Raw genomic sequence first — 21,011 nt, 5'->3', positions numbered from 1 at the left:
GGTCTTTTCCAGTGAATCAGTTCTTTGCATCAGGTGGCTAGAGTATTGGAGCTTCAGCTTCAATCCTTCCAATAAATATTCAGGACTGATTTCCTTTAGGATTGACTGGTTTGATCTCCTTGCAGTCCAAGGACTCTGAAAAGTCTCCTCCAATACCAGAGCTCAAAAACATGAATTCTTCAGTGTTCAGCCTTGTTTGTGGTCCAACTCTCACATCCATACATGACTACTGGAAAAACCATAGCTTTGACTAGACAGACCTTTGTTGGTAAAGTAACATCTCTTTACTTATGTTGTGTAGGTTTGTCATAGCTTTTCTTCCAAGGAGCAAGCATCATTTAATTTCATGGCTGCAGTGATTTTTGGAGCCCAAGAAAATAAAGTCTATCACTCTTTCCTTTGTTTCCCCATCTATAGGCCATGAAGTGATGGGACTCAATGTCAGATCTTCGTTTTTTCAATGTTGAGTTTTAAGCCAGCTTTTTCACTCTCCTCTTTCACTTTCATCAAGAGGCTCTTTAGTTCCTCTTTGCTTTCTGTCATAAGGGTGGTGTCATCCGCATCCCTGAGGTTATTGATATTTCTCCAGGCAATCTTGATTCCAGCTTGTACTTCATCCAGCCGGCATTTCGCATGATGTACTCTGCATGTAAGTTAAATAAGCAGGATGACAATATACAGCCTTGATGTACTCCTTTCCCAATTGGAAACCAGTCCATTGTTCCATGTCTGGTTCTGTCACTTCTCGACCTGCATACAGATTTCTCAGGAGGCAGGTAAGGTGGTCTGGGATTTCCTTCTCTTTAAGAATTTTCCAGTTTGTTGAGATCCACACAGTCAAAGGCTTTAGGGTAGTAGATGTTTTTCTGGAGTTTTCTTACTTTTTGTATTATCCAACAGATGTTGGCAATTTGCTCTCTGGTTCCTCTGCCTTTTCTAAATCCAGCTTGAACAACTGGAAGTTCTTGGTTCACATACTGTTGAAGCCTGGCTTGGAGAATTTTGAGCATTACTTTGTTAGCATGTGAGATGAGTGCAGTTGTGGGGTAGTTTGAACATTTGGCATTGCCTTTCTTTGGGATTGAAATGAAAACTGACCTTTTCCAGTCCTGTGGCCACTGCTGTTTTCTCCAAATTTGCTGGCATATTGAGTGCAGCACTTACAGCATCATCTTTCAGGATTTGAAATAGCTCAGCTGAAATTCCATCACCTTCACTAGTTTTGTTCGTAGTGATGCTTCCTAAGGTCCTCTTGACTTCACATTCCAGGATGTCTGGCTCAGGGGAGTGATCACACTATTGTGATTAGCTGGGTCATGAAGATCTTTTTTGTACAATTCTTCTGTGTATTCTTGCCACCTCTTAGTATCTTCTGCTTCTGTTAGGTCCATACCATTTCTGTCCTTTATTGTGCCCATCTGTGCATGAAATGTTCCCTTGGTATCTAATTTTCTTGAAGAGATCTCTAGTCTTGGCCATTCTATGTTTGTCCCATTCTAACCCAATATATATATGTTCCCATTCTATAGTACTTATAAGAGTACTAATCCCATATGAGGCCCACTCTCATCACCTCAGTTAACCCTAGTTAACTCCCAAAGGTACCAGCTCCAAATACCTTATGTTAATTGGTGTTTAGGGCTTCAGCATGTGAATTTTGGGGAGACACAATTCAGTTAGTAGTCACCCCTCCTTTTACAGTCTATAGTGCATTGATTCTTATGCTTTTTGCATTAATATACTTCAAAATGATGTTTCTACAACAGTTGAAATAGATTTGTTGATTGAGATATCATTGTCTTGTTGCTTTAACTCTTTATTCTTTATATTCAACTCTATTATAATACAGTAAGTTTTGATAATAATAACTTGACTCTTTTAAAATCTCTTAACCTCAAATGATATTTATTATTACATGTTTTAAGTGATATTTATTATTACATGTTTGATATTTATTTCTTCTGTAATGAAAATTGAGTTCTGATTTTCATATGGTGAGTTTCCCTTGATTACTGGCTTTGACATCAAGTCATCACTTCCTACATTACGAGTTTTATTAAAGTTGTTTCTTTATTGGTAAGTTTTGGTGACTTAGGCTTTGAGCTCTTATATCCAACCTGATATTTTTACATTCCCCATCTCTATAGCTCAGATTTAAGTAACAATGTGGCTTCAAGAGACACTACCAAGTTAGAATGTATAGAACTTGGATCCCTCTTTATGTTAGAAATGGGAGACATAAATATCAAAGATTACTCAGGATTTTAAACCAGAGGTTAGTGGAAAAGGTTATGGTAAAATCAGGGAGAAGAACATGTTTTGGAAAGCAGATAAACATTTTTTTAAAACTTCTTTTAGGGGAGGGAGAATAATCTTAATCTCCCAAAAATGTAAAAATAGTTCCAAGAGGGACTTCCCTGGCTAAGACTCCGTGTTCCTAATTCAGGAGATCTGGGTTTGATTCCTGGTCAGAGAACTAGATTCTGCATGCCTCAGTTAGGAGTCTACATGCGACCTAAAGATCCTCAGTGCCACAGTGAAGATCTCAAAGATCCCACATGCTGCAGCTAGGACCTGGTGCAGTAAAATAAATATTTTAAAAAAACAGTACAAAGAATTTCCACATCTGTTCATCCATATTCCCTGACTATTAATGGTTTATTACTGGATTTGTTTTACCATTTTCTGTGTTGTACATGTGTACACACTCAGTGCATATTACGTGTACTTAACTTTTAATGTCTTGATCTAAACCCTGTCATTACCTGTAAACTTAAATTCAAATGACAAGCTCCTATGCCTCCACTTTTCTCGCACAGATAGTACACTTTCTCCTGGTGTTGTTATTGTTGTTGTTGTTAAATGAACAAAGCAATCAGAAATAAACTTGATTCAGCAAGCATTAAATAATCACTATTGTTAAAGTTTTTAATTCAGTCTTTTTGAAATTTCCAGTCCCTTCTACCTTCCTTATTTTTTTCCAACTTCTCTTCATTCTTGTGAAGTTTAGACTTTCTTGAAATGTTACTCTAATCATTCTGGCAGTATCCTTACTTCCCTTTTCTTTACACTTATCTGACACAACTCTTAATTTCATATTCAATCCAGCTGCTTACAAAGCCTCCTATTACTCCTCACTCCTAGACGTGCTGCTGAACGTTGTTGCTCAGTCGTGTCCAACTCTTTGTGACCCTGTGGACTGCGGCATGCCAGGCTTCCCTATTCTTCACCATCTCCCAGAGTATGCTCAAACTCATGTCCATTGAGTTGGTGATGCCATCCAACTATCTCATTCTCTGTCGTCCCCTTCTCCTGCCTTCAATCTTTCCCAGTATCAGGGTCTTTTACAGCGAGTCAGCTCTTTGCATCAGCTGGCCAAAGTATTGGAGCTTCAGCTTTAGAATCAGTCCTTCCAGTGAATATTCAGGGTTGATTTCCGTTAGGATTGACTGGTTTGATTTCCTTGTAGTCCAGGAGTCTCTCAGGACCCTTCACCACCATTCCAAGGCATCAGTTCTTCAGCGCTCAGTCTTTATTGTCCAGCTCTCACGTCCATACATGACTTGTGAAAAAACCATACTTTGACTATATGGTCCTTTATTGGCAAAGTAATGTCTCTGCTTTTAAATACGCTGTCTAGGTTTGTCATTGTTTTTCTTCCAAGGAGCAAGAGTCTTTAATTTCATGGCCGCAGTCAGTCCACAGTGATTTTGGAGCCCAAGAAAATAGAGTCTCTCACTGTTTCCATTGTTTCTCCATCTGTTTGCCATGAAGTGATGCCATAAGCCAGGTGTTTTCATTGTTGCTGCTGCTAAGTCGCTTCAGTCGTGTCTGACTCTGTGTGACCCCATAGATGGCAGCCACCAGGCTCCCCCATCCCTGGGATTCTCTAGGCAAGAATACTGGAGTGGGTTGCCATTTCCTTCTCCATTTTTCATTGTTAACAGTCTTCAAACCACAGTCTTGGGAATACTTGTGTCCCTGGTTTCCAGCTGCTTCTGTGTTTTCAATGCCTCATTTTAATTGTTGACTTTCTTTCCTCCCAGTTCTCTGAACATCTTTTCCAGCCTTCTCAAACCTATACTCAGTTGATGGAGATCAGCATGTCTCTTTCATTTGTTCCTAGTACTAATAGTAGATAATATAGTACACGCTGAGTAAATGTTTTTGTGCTTGAGTGGGGAAATTAAACATTTTTAGTTTGTGATTCTGTCAGTAAATTTAAGTGAGGATATTTTGTTTTATACACAATTAAAAAAACTGATGGAAGGGTTTGGTTGGGAATTATACTTACTGAAGTAGTGAACAGTAGGTTAGATGGCCAAAGAGGAAAACACATAGAGAAGAGAAAGCTAACAAAACCAACTCTCCTGTATAGGGATAGGAAAAAAAATGATACAGATGTCAGTTACAGGAACCAGTGAAAATGGTTTACACATAAGGTCTTTATATTTGTATGTGATACTTGACTATTATTAGTATATATTCTTCTTTTATTTGTTCAATAAAACATTTGTTAAATGTGTCCAGTGCGCTTCTCTGGAAATGTTTGCAGTTTCTTTTTAATGTTAAGCAAGTTAAATGAGTGGGACGTTGTGCTGTGTTTCCTAGAGAAACTAAACAATCACCATAAGAACTATGAGGGAAGAGAAGTAAACAGGTCTTGGATACCTAGAAGCTCATGGAGGCCAGAAAGATTATAATTCTGCCCTTTAATTGAATTTTGTAGATTGGTGATTTACAAAAGTATGGTGTTCGCCCCCCTAATATACTAGATTTTAACTATCACTTAATATTTTTGGTATGGAATACTTACAAATACTTTTGTAATTATAAATCAGTCACCTGAAGAAATTTTAGAAATGGTACCTAATCTCTTGATGTGTGGATATCCCTTAAGATTTTTTTCCCACAAATATTCAGCCTGCAATACCTATTCTTTCATGAAAACCATATTCGTGTTACCATTGTTCCATTCTTTCATTTCAAAAGGTTGGTATTTATATTATGGTAAACTGCTGCCTTTCAAATTTCGCTTATGACCTTTTGAAAACAGACTGTTTGCTTTGAAAGCACTGACTTCCTTTTTTTTTCCACTCTCCTCCATTTCTTCCTTTCATTTTAACTTTTTTTTGGTTTTTGCTCAAAAAAGGTAACATATTCACTGTTCAAAATTTAGAAAATGTAGGTGCATGTTTTGCTACATCTAATTGCAGTGGGAAAAACAACTAGTTTCTTACCAGCTTTGCTCAGAGTCATAGAACTTTGAATTTAGATGTTCTCTTTTTCTTTTGTTAAACAGAGAAAGAGGATATATTATTCACACAGCTTTGTTTTTGCAGACTGACCCTCAAATCATGATGATTTAGACTTTTAAGTATGTAGTAGACAGGATAGTAACATTATATATATATAAATTTTTAAAATCAGTTTTATGTCCAGAAAATGCAAATATTTGTGGTTTATTATGTATAAGCCATATAAGATACGTATATATTTAATATAAATATGTATGTATGTTTGTATTTTGGCCTCACTGTGCAGCTTAGTTCCCTGACCAGGGATTGAACCCGGGCCACCATGGAACTAAAAACTATTCTTTATAGTATACAGATGATAAAAAGCTTTCAAAGTTAAAGGGATACAAGTAGAGGATATAGTTCTTTGGTTTCTCATAACTGTTCATGTGTTTTTTTGAAGTCAGAAGATAGCAAGTTTGAAGAGAGTATTCCTCTTGAGCAGACAGCTTCAGAAGTTTTTTTTTCTTTAATTAGTAATTTATGTAAATTGTACCCCTTTGTTACTTACGATGTGGGTCTGCTGAATGCAGCCATGCATTTACTCAGAAATTGAGATTTTTTTATTATTATTATTTTCTCCTCGATTGGAGAAGGAAATGGCAACCCACTCCAGTATTTTTGCCTGGAGAATTCCCACGGACAGAGGAGCCTGGTGGGCTACAGTCCATAGGGTTGCAAAGAGTTGGACATGACTGAGCGACTTCATTTTCTTTCTTTCTTTTTTCTCCTCCATTGGCTCTTCATGGCATTTAGAACAAACACATGGGCGATATTCTTTATCTTAGCCTAAAATATTCTGCAAAATTTGACCTCTGTCTACCTGACTTCCTCTCCTGCCTTGTTTTCAAGATCAGAATTGCTTTGTTTTTCTGGTGGTGGTTCTCAACCATAGCTGTCCTTTAGAGCCAAAGCCTTCGACTGTGTGGATCACAATAAACTGTGGAAAATTCTGAAAGAGATGGGAATACCAGATCACCTGACCTGCCTCTGGAGAAACCTATATGCCGGTCAGGAAGCAACAGTTAGAACTGGACATGGAACAACAGACTGGTTCCAAATAGGAAAAGGAGTATATCAAGGCTGTGTATTGTCACCCTGCTTATGTAACTTCTATGCAGAGTACATCATGAGAAACACTGGGCTGGAAGAAGCACAAGCTGGAATCAAGATTGTTGGGAGAAATATCAATCACCTCAGATATGCAGATGACACCACCCTTATGGCAGAAAGTGAAGAGGAACTAAAAAGCCTCTTGATGAAAGTGCAAGAGGAGAGTGAAAAAGTTGGCTTAAAGCTCAACATTCAGAAAACTTAAGATGATGGCATCTGGTCCCATCACTTCATGGGAAATAGATGGGGAAACAGTGTCAGACTTTGTTTTGGGGGGGCTCCAAAATCACTGCAGATGGTGATTGCAGCCATGAAATTAAAAGACGCTTACTCCTTGGAAGGAAAGTTATGACCAACCTAGATAGCATATTCAAAAGCAGAGATATTACTTTGCCAACAAAGGTCCGTCTAGTCAAGGCTATGGTTTTTCCAGTGATCATGTATGGATGTGAGAGTTGGACTGTGAAGAAGGCTGAGTGCCGAAGAATTGATGCTTTTCAACTGTGGTGTTGGAGAGGACTGTTGAGAGTCCCTTGGACTGCAAGGAGATCCAACCAGTCCATTCTGAAGGAGATCAGCCCTGGGATTTCTTTGGAAGGAATGATGCTAAAGCTGAAACTCCAGTACTTTGGCCATCTCATACGAAGAATTGACTCATTGGAAAAGACTCTGATGCTGGGAGGGATTGGGGGCAGGAGGAGAAGGGGACGACAGGGGATGAGATGGCTGGATGGCGTCACTGACTGGATGGACGTGAGTTTGAGTGAACTCCGGGAGTTGGTGATGGACAGGGAGGCCTGGCATGCTGCGATTCATGGGGTCACAAAGAGTCAGACAAGACTGAGTGACTGAACTGAACTGAGAGACACTTGGGGAGCTTTTTAAAGAATGCCATTGTTGGACCTAGCCCCAGAAGTTCTGATTTCTGGTCTAGCACTGAGATCTGGACATATATTACCTTTCAAAATCTTCCTGGATAAGTCTGTGCAACCTACATTGAGAACCACAGATGGATTTTCTTAACTCATATCCCCTTGTGCATAGAGGTCTTTCAAACCTTCATCATCCTGTCTAAAGTCTCTTTCCTCTCTGCTGTCTCTTTACCCAGTTTTTTCATTTCCATGTTTTCATGTACTTATTATTATAAGTTCCATGAACACGGGCATCATGGGGAGTTGCTAATGGACAGGGAACCTTGGCATGCTGCAGTCCATGGGGTTGCAAATAGTTGGACACAACTGAGCAACTGAACATTTAAAACAACATTTGGCAGTTTATTAGTTCTCAGCACATTTTGTTATACAAGTGTTGAATGGATATTGTCACTGCAGCAATAGGGAGGTATTTCAGAAGACTTGTTGTTTCTGTGTAACCTGTAGAGGGTTGCTTTGCTAAATTATATTTCAAGACTATACTAATTACTCCAGCAGGCTTTAAGAGAACGTAGGTTTCATTATTTTAGGTTTTAGTATCCAAGGGCAAGAGCACACAAGAGAGAAGATATGTTGTCCCTTGGATACAGTGGTGTTGATGTGGGTTAGGTTCTCATGCCAGTGCTCAGAAGGAAGAGGCATTTCTCATTACCACACTTGGAAGCACCTTTTACGATATAGGGAGGAATAATGACAATGGTGTTGTACCTAATGAACACAAAGTATTTTCATACATGTATTTGGGTACTACTTTCTGATTTTTATTTGTTGTGTAAACTACAAGGCAGATGAGAAGTGAGACGAACTCAACAGCTTCTTTTGCTTTCTTCCCCTGTGCTTGCATGGTAAGTTGCTTCAGTCGTGTCCAACTCTCCACCAGAGTCCTCTGTCTGTGATTTCTCCAGGCAGGAATACTGGAGTGGATTGCCATGTCCTCCTCCATGGGATCTTCCCAACCCAGGGATTGAACTCTCATCTCTTAGGCAGGTTCTTTACCATTAACATCACCTGGGAAGCTTCTTTCTTCCCCCATCTTCTCTAAATCTAGGCTTCCCACCTTACTTAATGTCTAGCTTTTCACGTTCATCTTTTTCATTCTTCTTAGTGTTAACGTAAAATTTGACTCATTGACTCCTTGTCCTTGACTCCTCTTTCCTACACTCCTGTGACTAGTCTCCATTTTTCAGCCACGGCCTACCTCTTGTCCCTAGGTTGTGACAGTCTGGTATCTTCATATTCCACATGTGAGCCCCTGCAATCCATTCTCCACGTTCTTGCCAGAATGATACATATATTTTTGGCCATGCCAAGAGGCTTGTGGGGAGCTCAGTTCCCCCACCAGGGATTGAACCTGGGCCACAGCAGTGACAGTCCCGAATCCCAACCCCAGGACCACCAGGGAACTCCCAGAATATCTTTAAAACAAAAAGCCTCTACTCAGAGTTCATTTGCTTCAAAGATAAAATTTTAAATCCTAATGGTCATCCAGCCAATCCTCCCTTTCTTAATAGCTTCCACTTCACCACTTTTTTGTTTTTGAACATGATTAGCATATCAGTGCGGGAGGGCCTTTGCATTTGTATTTTCTTAAGCCTTGAAGCTGCCTGCTTCTCTGTTAGATTCAAGTCAGAAGCTCTCTCTAGAGAGGCTGATAATGATCCACTGATCTAAAGTACTTTCAGTTCAGTTCAGTTCAGTTCAGTCGCTCAGTCGTGTCCGACTCTTTGCGACCCCATGAATTGCAGCACGCCAGGCCTCCCTGTCCATCACCTGCCCTTTTGTACTTTCTCCTGTTGTCCTGTTTGGTTTTATTTACAGTATTTGTCATCATGTGAAATGACTTTGATTACCTGTTATTTGAGTTATCAAACTGAAAAGATCTGTGAGAGCAGATTCTTAGCTCTTAAATCTCCAGTTCAGTAATGTTTCAAAATATGGATCACTTAATGACTGACCTTATCACATACCATATCATAGTGAATATCCTTATGTGTATGTATTTTGCACGTTAGACTTCAGTTTAGAACGCAGCAGCACAGCTTAAAACATTCTTAGTTTTCAAGCCTTACAAAACAGGCTACAGACTGGATTTAGCCATAGGCCTTAGTTTGCCAAGGCCTGCATTTAGTTCACTGTAAATAGCATGTGAATTGTCTCTGTTTAAAGTCAAAATTCTCTTGTGAAATCACCTGGGCCAGACACTGTTTGAGGATGGGCAGTTTTTGAACAGAGTTGTTGGGTTTTTTTTCTCCTTTATTGTTTTTGCCTGTTTATCTTCAGCCAGATCTGGTAATTTCTGTTTTCCTAGAAAATACTTATTTCAGAGCATTCTCTTCATGTGTGTATTTTATTGTATTTATCTCATTCTTCTTAGTGTTTAACTTAAAATTAGAGTGACTCAGCTAATTTCTATATTATTTTTTCCAAAAGAGTCAGCTCTTGAATTTATCAGTTATTATTATTCTGTTTTTAATTTGATTTTTCTGCTCTTTTTGAGATAACTTAAAATGATTTGTCTGGTAACGAAAGTACTTAAGAGCATTCCTTTCAATTATATGATGTATGCAACATAGTTTGACAAGAGATGTGTTTATTTTTCATTTCCAGTTGATTTTCTTGTATGTTTCTAGTTTTGTCCTTTGGTTAACTTTATAGCCACAAGAATCTTAAACTGCTTTCTTACCAATCCCGGGAACAAAAACAGTTTGTTGATTTCTTGCTTATTATGTTCTGATATTTTCTTTTGCTTCAGTATTAGCCCTATTTTTACATTGTTCTTCATTATTCCTTATCAGGCCTACCGATTCCAGTTTCGTATCTTGCCAGCCTATTTCCCTCTCTGCTGTCCCCATCTTCTTCTTCTACAAATTAAAAACACTATTTTATGTCTCCTGTACTTGTAATATTCTACTTTACTTCTGACATTTCTGTTTGCCTTGTGGGGTGGGGGGAGATTCCCCACACCAAGCAATTAGATTCTCGAGCCGTTATCCAGGTGTCTTAAAATCTAACGCATTTCTGACCTAGGTACCTGGAGATGGCATCACATCCTAAAGATTAGTACAGGCTCAGTCGCACAAGACTGTCCCTTATCCCCCAACACTTCAGATGCCCGTCAAAAGTCCAGATTGTTACCCATGCTTCTGACTGGCAGGCTGGCTATAAATCGGGTTTGATTAATTTGCTAGAGCAGTTCACAGAATCCAGGAAAACAATTTACTTATTAGATCACCAGTTTATTACAAAGTATTAAAGACTCTTTGTGACCCCATGGACTGTAGCCCACCAGGCTCCTCTGTCTATGGAATGCTCCAGGCAAGAATACTGGAGTGGGTTGCCATGCCCTCCTCTAGCAGATCTCCCCAACCCGGGAATCAAACCCAGGTCTCCTACTTTGCAGGTGGATTCTTTACTGTCCGAGGCACCAGGGAAGCCCTCTCTTCCTTAATTTGCCCTGGTAGATTTGCATGGTAATGTTCTTGTTTGCTTTCAGTCTACAGGGCCTTGATCTTTTTAAAAATATTTTTTATTGATAAGTAATAAACTGTACATACTTAAAGTGAAGTATTTGATATTTTGCATATACACATCATGAAACTTACCACAGTCAAGATAAGGAACATATCAATAAAAATTCCTTCTGTTCCTACCCATTCCCTGTACCATAGATATGTTTGCATTTTGTAGAGTCGACTACAACGTAAAAATTGAGAATTACATTTTATTTGGTGAACAAAACTGAAGACTTAAGTCTGGAAGTTAGCTTCTCAGGTGGCTCTTAGAAATCAGTCCAAAGAGGTAAGGGAGGAGCCAGGATATATAGAAACTTTACAAAGAAACCCAGGTAGTGGGAACATCGAAAAATTACTGTTAATTAAAGAAAACCAGACATCTCAAGTTAATGAACTTAGTGTTTTTCTATGTATGATTCAAGGATCTGGGCCCATTGAAATCATTCCTTTTATATGCACCTTAACTGTCTTGGGCCAGTGTCCTCCTTTTCTTCATCCTGAATCCCCTCAGGGTGCACAGTTGGCTTTGTCAGCTGTAGCTGCTGGCTTGATGGCAGTAATATCCTTTGTTTACTGATAATGGAAGGCAATATTTTTCATCCAGAGTTAAATTCTGTATATAGTGCATATGTTGGAAATCTAGCTTCTTTCTGCATAATCACTTTGAGATTTATCCATGTAGTTACATTTACCAGTAATTCATTCTTTTTTACTGCTTGGATATTCATTTCTTTTATGTATATACAACAGTATGGTTTTCTAGTCACCTGTTGGTAAACAGTTGGGTTGTTTCCAGTGCTTGCCTGTTAACAAATAAAACTATGAACCAGAGTACAAGTCTGAGTCTTCATATGGACATATGGACAATTCCATATGGACAATCACATATGGAATTGTGATTGTATGGTTGTTGGATGTTTTTTCTTCTTTAAGGACCTCCAAACTGTTTTCCCAAATGGTTATAACATTTTACACCCCCATGAGCAGACTTTGCGAGTTCCAGTTCTTCCACATCCTTATCAACAGTTGGTTTAATTTGTAGTTTTTGCCAATACAGTAGAAGTATAGAGGTATCTTACTGTGGTTTAAATTTGAATTTCCCAGATACTGAAATGCTGAGCATCTTTACATGTGTTTATTTGCCACTTAGGTATCTCTGGTGTCAAATCCTGTGCTCTTTAAAAAACAGCTGGATTGTACTGTTAGGTCTGAGAGTTCTATACATGTTCTAGATAAGTCTTTCGTCAGATACATGATTTGCAGATTTTTTTTCCAAGAGAGTAGCTTGCATTTTCATTCTCAACAGTGAGAACTTTCAAAAGGCAAAAGTCCAATTTAGAAATTTCACCTTTTATGGATTGTGTTCCCCAACCCCCATGTGGCTTGTTCCCAGACCATGGATGGAACCCATGCCCTCAGCAGTGAAAGTTTAGAGTCCTAACTACTGGACTGCCAGGGAATTCCCTATAGATTGTGCTTTTAGAGTACTAAGCAGTCTTTATATAATGTAATCCAGAGTTGCAAAGATTTTCTCCAATGTTTTTTCTAAAAGTTTTATGGTTTCAGGTTTTACATTTTGTCTGTGTCTGTAGTTCTTTTTTTTTTAATAGTTGTTATTGCCATATGATATTGTGTAAGTTTAAGGTGAATGGTGATTATGGCTGTAGCATTAGCTAAACCCTCCACAAATCACATGCATAATATTACTTTGAGTGTGGTGACAGCATTTAACATCTTAACAGCTTTGCGATACATATACAGTATTGTTGACTGTAATCATAATGCTGTACATTATCTCTCCAGAACTTAACCCATCTTTTTTTTTTTTTTTAAATTTTGTTTGTTTTCTGCTACTCCGGGTCTTTGTTGCGGCCCATGGACTTTCTCTAGTTAGAGTGGGCAAGTCTCTTACTGTGGTGCCTTCTCTTGTTGCGGCGCACAGGCTCCAGGGCACGAGGGCTTCAGTGGTTACAGCACGTGGTGCCCTGTGGCATGTGGGACCTTCCTGGACCAAGGATCCAACTCATGTCCCCTGCATTGACAGTTCAATTCTTGACCACTGGACCACCTGGGAAGTTCACAATTCTATATAGAAGTGACATCATATAGTATATGTCTTTTTCTTTCTGACTTCACTTAGTATGACAGTCCCTAGGTCCACCCACCCATGTTTCTGCAAGTGGCATTATTTCATTGCTTTTTATGCCGGAGTAGTGTTTCATTGTGTATATGTATATCTTTATCCATTCATCTGTTGGTGGACATTTAGGTTGCTACCGTTTCTTGGCTATTGTAAATAGTGCTGGTATGAAGTTGGGGGGAGGTGCATGTGTGTCTTCACACTAGAGTTTTCTTGGCATATATGCCTAGGAATGGGATTGCTAAAAGTGCCCACACATAACTGGCAAACCATGATGGTGCAGTTGGCTTTTCTCATGTATCCAGCATTGTTTATGGCTACAAATTCTTTGTCTTTAGAAATGCATACACTCCTATAAAAATGGGTACATTGTGATAGTTTCATCTTTGAATTATCTTTTCATAATTATCATTTGTACTAGCTTCAGTCATGTGTGTTGATGATTTACTTTTTGGGAGAGTTAGTTGGTACTGTAAAGCTTTCTTGGGTTTTATATTAGAGAGACTCATATGCATATGAAAGAATAAATTCTCTGTTCTGTTGGCCTGAGAATTTGACTCTGTCCATCTTTCTTACCTCAGAATACATCCAGGATGTATTTGGTTTATCTGTTTGGTGGAAGAGCATGCACTGAAGGGAGTACCATATAGGCAGTAGTTTGTTAATAGTGGAAGGAGAAACTCTGTACAGAAGTTTGAACCTTAAAAAGAACTACTCGAACAGAATTTTTTAGTATATTTTCCGGAATTTTTCTTTTTCTTTGTATTTGGAATTCCTTATAATTTATAAGACATTTTTTATTTCATTTTACTTTTAAGTAGGAAAATTAAAGTTCATTTTGTGATTTTTTTTTCCAAGCTCTAAATGTTTTGTGATGACTGAATTGAATTAGATATTCTATCACCCTATGGTTAAATTGTGTTATGTTACTTTGTTTTCCTTGTGTAAACATATGGACAGGCTGAACTGCCCTAACTTGTTAGTTTTGTTTATTTATAAAATTGAGCATTTCAATACATTTGCTTAGTGGTATTATTTCTCTAGTGAATTGTCTGTTAACATAGCATTAATAATTAATAATTGGGTTTCTTCAAGTTTTTTCTTCAGTTTGTGAGCTCTTGTATAACATTTGCGTTTTGTCAAATGTTGAGATATTTTTCTTGTTGACTCAGCTTTGTGGGGGTTGAATTATGCTGGGTCTTCTCTGTAGTACATGGGCAGTGAGTGGACTTAATTGTCCTTTGGCATGTGGGATCTTAGTTCTGCGACCAGAGATTGAACACTTGTCCCTTTCATTGGAAGGTGGATTCTTAACCACTGGACCACTAGGGAAGCCCCCCAACTTAATTATTTATTTTTAATTGGAGGATAATTGCTTTACAATATTGTAGTTTCTGGCCATATATCAACACAAATCAGCATATGAATCAACATATGAATAGGTATATGTTCCCTCCCTCTTAAACCTCCCTCCCACCTCCCACCCTACCCTATTCAACCCCTCTGGGTTGTCACAGAGCACGTGTTTTGAGCTCCCTGCGAATTTGTGGTAATTGTATATGTTTTAGTACTACTCTCTCAATTCGTATCCTCTCCTCCCCCCTCTCCAGTTCCTCACATGCTTTGTAAACATTTGGTTGGTCTGCATCTGAAACCCTTAATGTGAAGTAGATGCCTGTGTTCCAGGTAAAGTTGGAACACTGTTCAAAACGAAGTGAAATCGCTCAGTCGTGTCCGAGTCTTTGTGACCCCATAGACTGTAGCCTACCAGGCTCCTCTGTCCATGGGATTTTCCAGGCAATAGTCCTGGAGTGGATTGCCATTTCCTTCTCCAGGGGATCTTCCCAACCCAGGGCTCGAACCTGGGTCTCCCGCATTCTAGACAGACGCTTTACCGTCTGAGCCACCAGGGAAGCCAAAACAAAGGAGGAATGTAAACAGGCAGTGGGATTCTTTAGGAACACAGAATTCTGGGCTGGAGACACAAATTTGACATACACAGTTGGTAGTTGAAGCCTTAGAAGTGGGTGAGATTTCCTGCAGACAAATTTAGAAGGAGAAAGAAAGTGGTGAGAGGATGGGTAGCACAGAAGGAAGGATTGGTTTTTGATGGAATGTAAGGAAAGGTACACTTCCTTTATTGCAGTGATTCTGAAGACTGCTTACATGTTTAGAATTGCCTGAGGAGCATTTTCAAAATAAGAATTGATAATCAGATCCCACCTCACAACTCTAGAAACTGGTGTGTTTTAAAATCCCCACGTGATTTTAATTTGCAGCAAGGATTAAGGACCACTGCTTAGCATATATATGAAGGTGAGTCGCTCAGTCATGTCACCTGAGCCACTAGGGAAGCCCAGGAATACTGGAGTGGGTAGCCTATCCCTTCTCAAGCGGATCTTTCCGGCCCAGGAATCAAACAGGGGTCACCTGCCTTGAAGGCAGAATCTTTTACCAGCTGAGCTACCAGGGATGCCCTAGCATATATACATGGTTATAGTAAATCATTATATCTTGAACTTCTGTGTTTTTTCACAATCACTGGGAGGGCTTTTTAAAGCACAGTGGTCTTATCCTCAGTTTGATTCAGTAGGTATGACTTTGATCCTGAGAATTTGCATATCTAACAAGTTTCTGGATGATCCTGAGAACCACTTTCAACAACAGGTGAAGGAAAGGCAACCCTTCGGAAAGATGGATGTAGATGCAGGTGGGCTTGTAGGTTTGCCCCAAGGAAACTTAAGTTTCTTAATGTTACTGCTTTTTTTATGATGTAGGCAGGTGAGGGTCTCCATGAGTAGTAGTTGTGGTATTAAGAGAAGTTTGGAGATTGTTAGGTGTTAAATTGCCATCAAATGAGGGTGAAAGAAGAAGTTGACAGTTTTTATTCTACACAAGTTACCTTATTTTCACCTGAAGAAAGATAGCCTTGAATCTTAATTTTGTCATCTAGTGAAAATGCACTGTCTTCTTTTTTGTCACTGGAGACGAATATTCTTCCTGTATGTCTTTGTCCATGTTATTGGTAAAAATATGTCAACAAGAGAGATTCTCGTGAGTATAGCTGTCTTCACACTGTCATCATTAGCACCCTTAGGATAAAATTAATTATATACATGTTAAATCCCTGGTGGCTCAGACGGTAAAGCGTCCGTCTACAATGTGGGAGACCTGGGTTTGATCCCTGGGTCAGGAAGAATCCCTGGAGAAGGAAATGGCAACCCACTCCAGTACTCTTGCCTAGAAAATCCCACGGATGGAGGAGCCTGGTGTCAATGGGGTCGCAAAGAGTCGGACACGACTGAGCAACTTCACTTCACTTGCACCTATGATTGCAAGTGATCTATATGTTAATGTAGTTCTTTTGGTTGCAGGTGAGTGGTTTACACAGTTTATTTCAAATTGTAAATGTATAGTTGGAGAAGCTAAGTAATTAGGAGGCAGCATGGTATAAACCGACTGACCAGAAGCCTTGATTTCAAAGCCAGTCTCGTTTATCTATGAACATCAGTTTCCTCATCTGTAAAACCAGAATGCTAACTGTATCATAACATTTTTAGTCTAAAATGAGATAATAGATATGAAGATTACAGATAAACTTTATGGAACTACATGAATACTGTATGTTGATATGAATGTAAAATCATACCTCTGGATGTGATGCTTATTCTGTAATTGACAAATGTAAAACCAATGCATGAGAGGATCTTTATGATCATAGGATCTACTCAGGCATTCCTTGACTTTGAATGCTTTTTGCATTATATCCTATTCTGTACTGTCTTTAGCTCCCATGCTTTTAGCTATTGTTGGTTTCTTGTTAGATTCACTACCTCCTGCCCTACTTCTACTCTCAAAACAAATAAAGCAAACATGCACAAAAAAAGAAACAATTCCTAAGATTGATAATGTATACCTTAATAAATTGAAGAGAAATAGTATGAGAGCTAATCAGTATCTCCTCCCCTGTGTATTATTAGGCTAGTTTTTAATTAGGGTATATTAATTCCAAAGATGAACATTCTCTTTGTATATGAATATTCATTAAAATACTCTTTACTTCTCATATATACAGAGACTTTTGACAAGTGTACACTATTTTTTTTACACTATTTATTGAACACTTACTCTGTAGTGAAATAGAATTTTGTGTCTTAGATTTATGAGGGAGTGTTCTACCGTTTGCAGAATGCAGAGAAAATAGAATGTTCTTTCTATTCTAGACTGTTAAACAAATAAAAGATTCTTGTTAGACACATATTGCCTGAAAACACAGGCATGCAGTTTATAAGAAAAGGATGTTATCCTTCTGTCACGTTTGGATTCCATATGTGTAAGCTGATCATGCCAGTCATCAGTCATATTAGGTTGAATAATATTTGTTTATTAGAAAGACATTCTCCGTCGATTAACTGTAGTTCAACTGTTCATCTCAGTATGGCTTAAAACCCTTATTCTCTATAGAATAGTTAAGTGGTTACAAACCATAAATAGTATACTCACCAAGCACATGGCAGTTTATTTTGATTAACTTTGTCACATGTTGGTTGTTGGAATTTTACAGTATTAAACAGGCTCATGGAATTATTATTAATGTGAGTTATTAAAGAATGATTTAACATCTTGTTTTTATTTTTCAGAATTTCTGTGATCATTTGAATTTACTAAGTTTTTAGTAAACTAATTCTAAAATGTTCCTCCTTATTTCTTTTTCTTCTGTTAATCTTACAGACTGATTTTAAAGGGTGTGGCAGAAGGTTCTAGACTCGATGAGTTTCCACCGAAATGTCGGAGAAGTCAGGCCAGAGCACAAAAGCAAAGGATGGGAAAAAGTATGCCACACTCAGTTTATTTAATACTTACAAGGGTAAATCATTAGAAACTCAGAAAACCACAGGTGAGTAAAATCAAGTGGCTTTATGTTTTTTGTAATTTTCATGGTTTCATTTTATTACTCTTAAGTGGTAAACTAGAGCTATTGCTGTTAGGATCTAGGCAAACCTGTGTTAAAGCAGCCCTGTTTGTATTGGGCTTTTTATGTACATACATATCTTTGAGGGGATATGAAGTTTTTAAAGTTAAAAGTTTATAAATGTTTTAAAATATGTTTTTTTTTTCCAGTTTGTTGTCAGCAGAAAATAAGTTAAACTATATGGTTCCAAAGGGTTTTTGGTTAATGAGATTAATAGGTATAAAGCTAAAATTATTTTAATCAAGTGTAGTTTATTTACAGTGTTTGTTAATTTGTGCTGTATAGCAAAGTGATTCAGTTATACATATATATACTTTTTTATATTATTTTTCCATTACGATTTATCACAGTATATTGAATACAGAAGGACTTTGTTTATCCATTCTATATGTACTAGTTTGCATTTGCTGATCCCAGACTCCCATTTCACCTACTTCCCCTGGGCAACCACAGGTCGGTCCTATACGTCTGTGAGATTGTTTTATATCATATTTATTGTTTCACGTATGAAGTTTTGAGTTTAAAATCAGTTCCTTTGGAAAAAGTACAAAACAGCACTTTCAGTGTTTTCTTTTTTGTAGTTTATAGAGTTAGTTCATCTGTTAGAATTTTTCAAGCATCTGTTCAGTGACTTGATAGTTAAATTTGAATACAACTTCTACCTTGGGTTATGTTGCAGGTTTGTGGCTTAGTTTTACACTTTTTTTCTTAAAATACTAGAAAATAATAGCTCAAGATTCCCATTAATTCCTATTGTCTTTTGTGTTATTTTAAGAATAAAATAGTTACTAAGAAAGTTGATGTTACTGATCTTTAGTTGCAGCTCGCCATGGATTACAGAGTCTTGGAAAAGTTGGTATTTCTCGGCGTATGCCTCCACCTGCTAACCTCCCAAGCCTCAAAGCAGAAAACAAAGGCAATGATCCTAATGTGAACATTGTACCTAAAGACGGCACAGGATGGGCATCTAAACAAGAGCAACACGAAGAAGAAAAGTAAGTCAGAGTCTACTAAAAAATGAAATCATTCTCCATTCTTTATGTTTGAGTCCCTTCTATGTGCTAGCTGTTATGCTATGTGTCTTACAGATATCATGCCCTTTAAAATGTTTTATATATAGTCAGCTCTTGTGTAATTTTTACTAGGAGTGGGTTTAGTGGCAGTATTTTCAGGTGTCAGAATAGGACAGATGACAGAAATACTGATCACAAGTTTCCTTTTATCGTACACTGTGTTAGGCTCCCTCCTATTCCTCACCAAATCAGGCATTCTCTTTCTATGATTTAAGAGCTGATTCTGTTAAATAATTTCCACAAAGCTTAGAGTTCCTGCCTGTCTCATTGAAACTACCTGATGTACATCATAGGTAATCAAGTAATACTATTTGAATGAATAACGAATTAACAAGAAAACTGGCATGGAATTAGTAATGTCCCTCTTAATCATAATTCATTCAATAAATATTTAGTATTCTGTGTCAAGAATTATGCGGGGTTCTTGGTTTATTGAACGACCAAGCCAAGTAGTGGTAATTTTTGAAAATAAGATAAGAAAATGAGTACTTGATACTTTTTGTCTATAACTGTTACTAAAGCTCTATTCTGGAGAGCTTTATATGATAAATGCTACTACTTGGGTGAAGCTTATCAAAGGCTTATTGTTCTCTACTTCTTAGTTAATAGAATTATTTTGTAGTAGCAAGTCAGTTTTAGGTCTGAGTATACCAGAAATATATTGCATTTCTTAAGTCTGTTAATTGTTTTATTTTTAAGCCTTAACTCATTGCAAGGATTGAATGAAACTGTGAAAGTGAAGTCACTTAGTCGTGTCCAACTCTTCGACCCCATGGATTGTAGTCTACCACACTTCTCCGTCCATGGGATTTTCCAGGCAAGGGTACTAGAGTGGGTTGCCATTTCCTTCTCCAGAGGATCTTCCCGACCCAGGGATTGAACCCAGGTCTCCCACACTGTAGGCAGACGCTTTACCATCTGAGCCACCAGGGATGTCAGTTGAAACTGTAGACCCTTGTAAAACACGTTTTACTCATGGGGACACATCAGTCAGGTTGCTGTGACTTCTTTTGATTAACAGTAATATGTAGCGGTGAACCTGTTGACTGCTGAGGGAGAGCTTGCTTATTAGCCTTAGCTCCTGGCTAATCCCACCAATCCAGACTGTATGTATGCCTATAATGTTATTTCTAATTATAAATGTTTACTTCTTCAAAAGTAATTTTTGGTAGCTATGTTCAATAATGAGTGCTTCTATTTTTTCTCTCTCTCTTCCTTCCCTCTTCCCTTCCTTTCCTTCCAAAATTAAAAACAAAGCTGTCATCTCCTTGGGTTATTCAAGGGTACAAATAAAAGAGGACAAAAATAGCTGTACTTCTTTTAAAGGAATGTTGCAGAGAGAACGCATGGGGGGGTGCATCTGAGTAAATATGTAGCCAAAATCATTTGTATACAGATTTAGCTTAAGTGAAATAATTATTTTGTTTAAACATATAATATCTGAAATAATGGATTCATATTTTTTTAAGAGCACCAGAAGTTCCACCAGCACAACCAAAACCTGGGGTTACAGCTCCCCCAGAAGTAGCACCTGCTCCCAAATCATGGGCCAGTAACAAGCAAGGTGGGCAAGGAGATGGTAAGTAGACATTAGCTGGGGAAACTGGTTAGGCTTGATAGTTACTGAACAGCCATACAGAAGATAAGGGACAAATTAGACTGTTTTGGCAGGGGCAGAGAACACTGTCAGAAGAAATTATTAGACCCTTAAAAAAAAGGATCTTTTAAAAAAATCTTTTGGTCTAGTTAAGTTTCAGTATTAAGACCTATATATGAGCCAGTAATAGGAATCAAAGAAGTAGTCTTTAAGATACCCCAAGCACCACATTACTCTGTCTTTACCCTCTGTAACCAGACAAAATCTTGTGCCTTCAGTTCTGAGACAGAAAATACGCAGACATTAATGTTGATTGCTGTAAACCATATTAATCTCCATCCGTGCCCTTCAACCTTTTCTGTTTCAAGCATGCTA

At 38.1% G+C, this 21,011-nt stretch overlaps 1 protein-coding gene and 1 non-coding gene across 16 annotated transcripts in view; one reads left to right on the top strand and one right to left on the bottom strand.

Annotated features, from left to right (window-relative positions):
• PRRC2C (proline rich coiled-coil 2C) overlaps nucleotides 1–21,011 on the top strand; it is a 94,725-nt gene that overhangs the window by 10,246 nt on the left and 63,468 nt on the right. For 10 of the 15 annotated variants that reach the window (XM_040263520.1, XM_040263518.1, XM_040263509.1 and 7 more), the window contains exons 2-4: nucleotides 17,726–17,891; nucleotides 18,784–18,961; nucleotides 20,509–20,618. In XM_040263520.1, the coding sequence (XP_040119454.1) occupies nucleotides 17,780–17,891; nucleotides 18,784–18,961; nucleotides 20,509–20,618 (400 nt within the window). In that variant the 5' untranslated portion in view covers nucleotides 17,726–17,779. The remainder of the gene's footprint in view (nucleotides 1–17,725; nucleotides 17,892–18,783; nucleotides 18,962–20,508; nucleotides 20,619–21,011) is intronic. The other 5 variants (XM_040263511.1, XM_040263522.1, XM_040263515.1 and 2 more) reach the window with 3 other exon arrangements.
• TRNAS-AGA lies at nucleotides 14,836–14,907 on the bottom strand. The gene has a single exon. It is a non-coding gene; the product is annotated as a tRNA-Ser (tRNA).

This window comes from Oryx dammah, unplaced genomic scaffold (assembly GCF_014754425.2).
Source record: "Oryx dammah isolate SB20612 unplaced genomic scaffold, SCBI_Odam_1.1 HiC_scaffold_21, whole genome shotgun sequence".
Classification (NCBI taxonomy): Eukaryota; Metazoa; Chordata; class Mammalia; order Artiodactyla; family Bovidae; genus Oryx; species Oryx dammah.
This window is presented reverse-complemented; position numbering and strand designations above follow the sequence as displayed.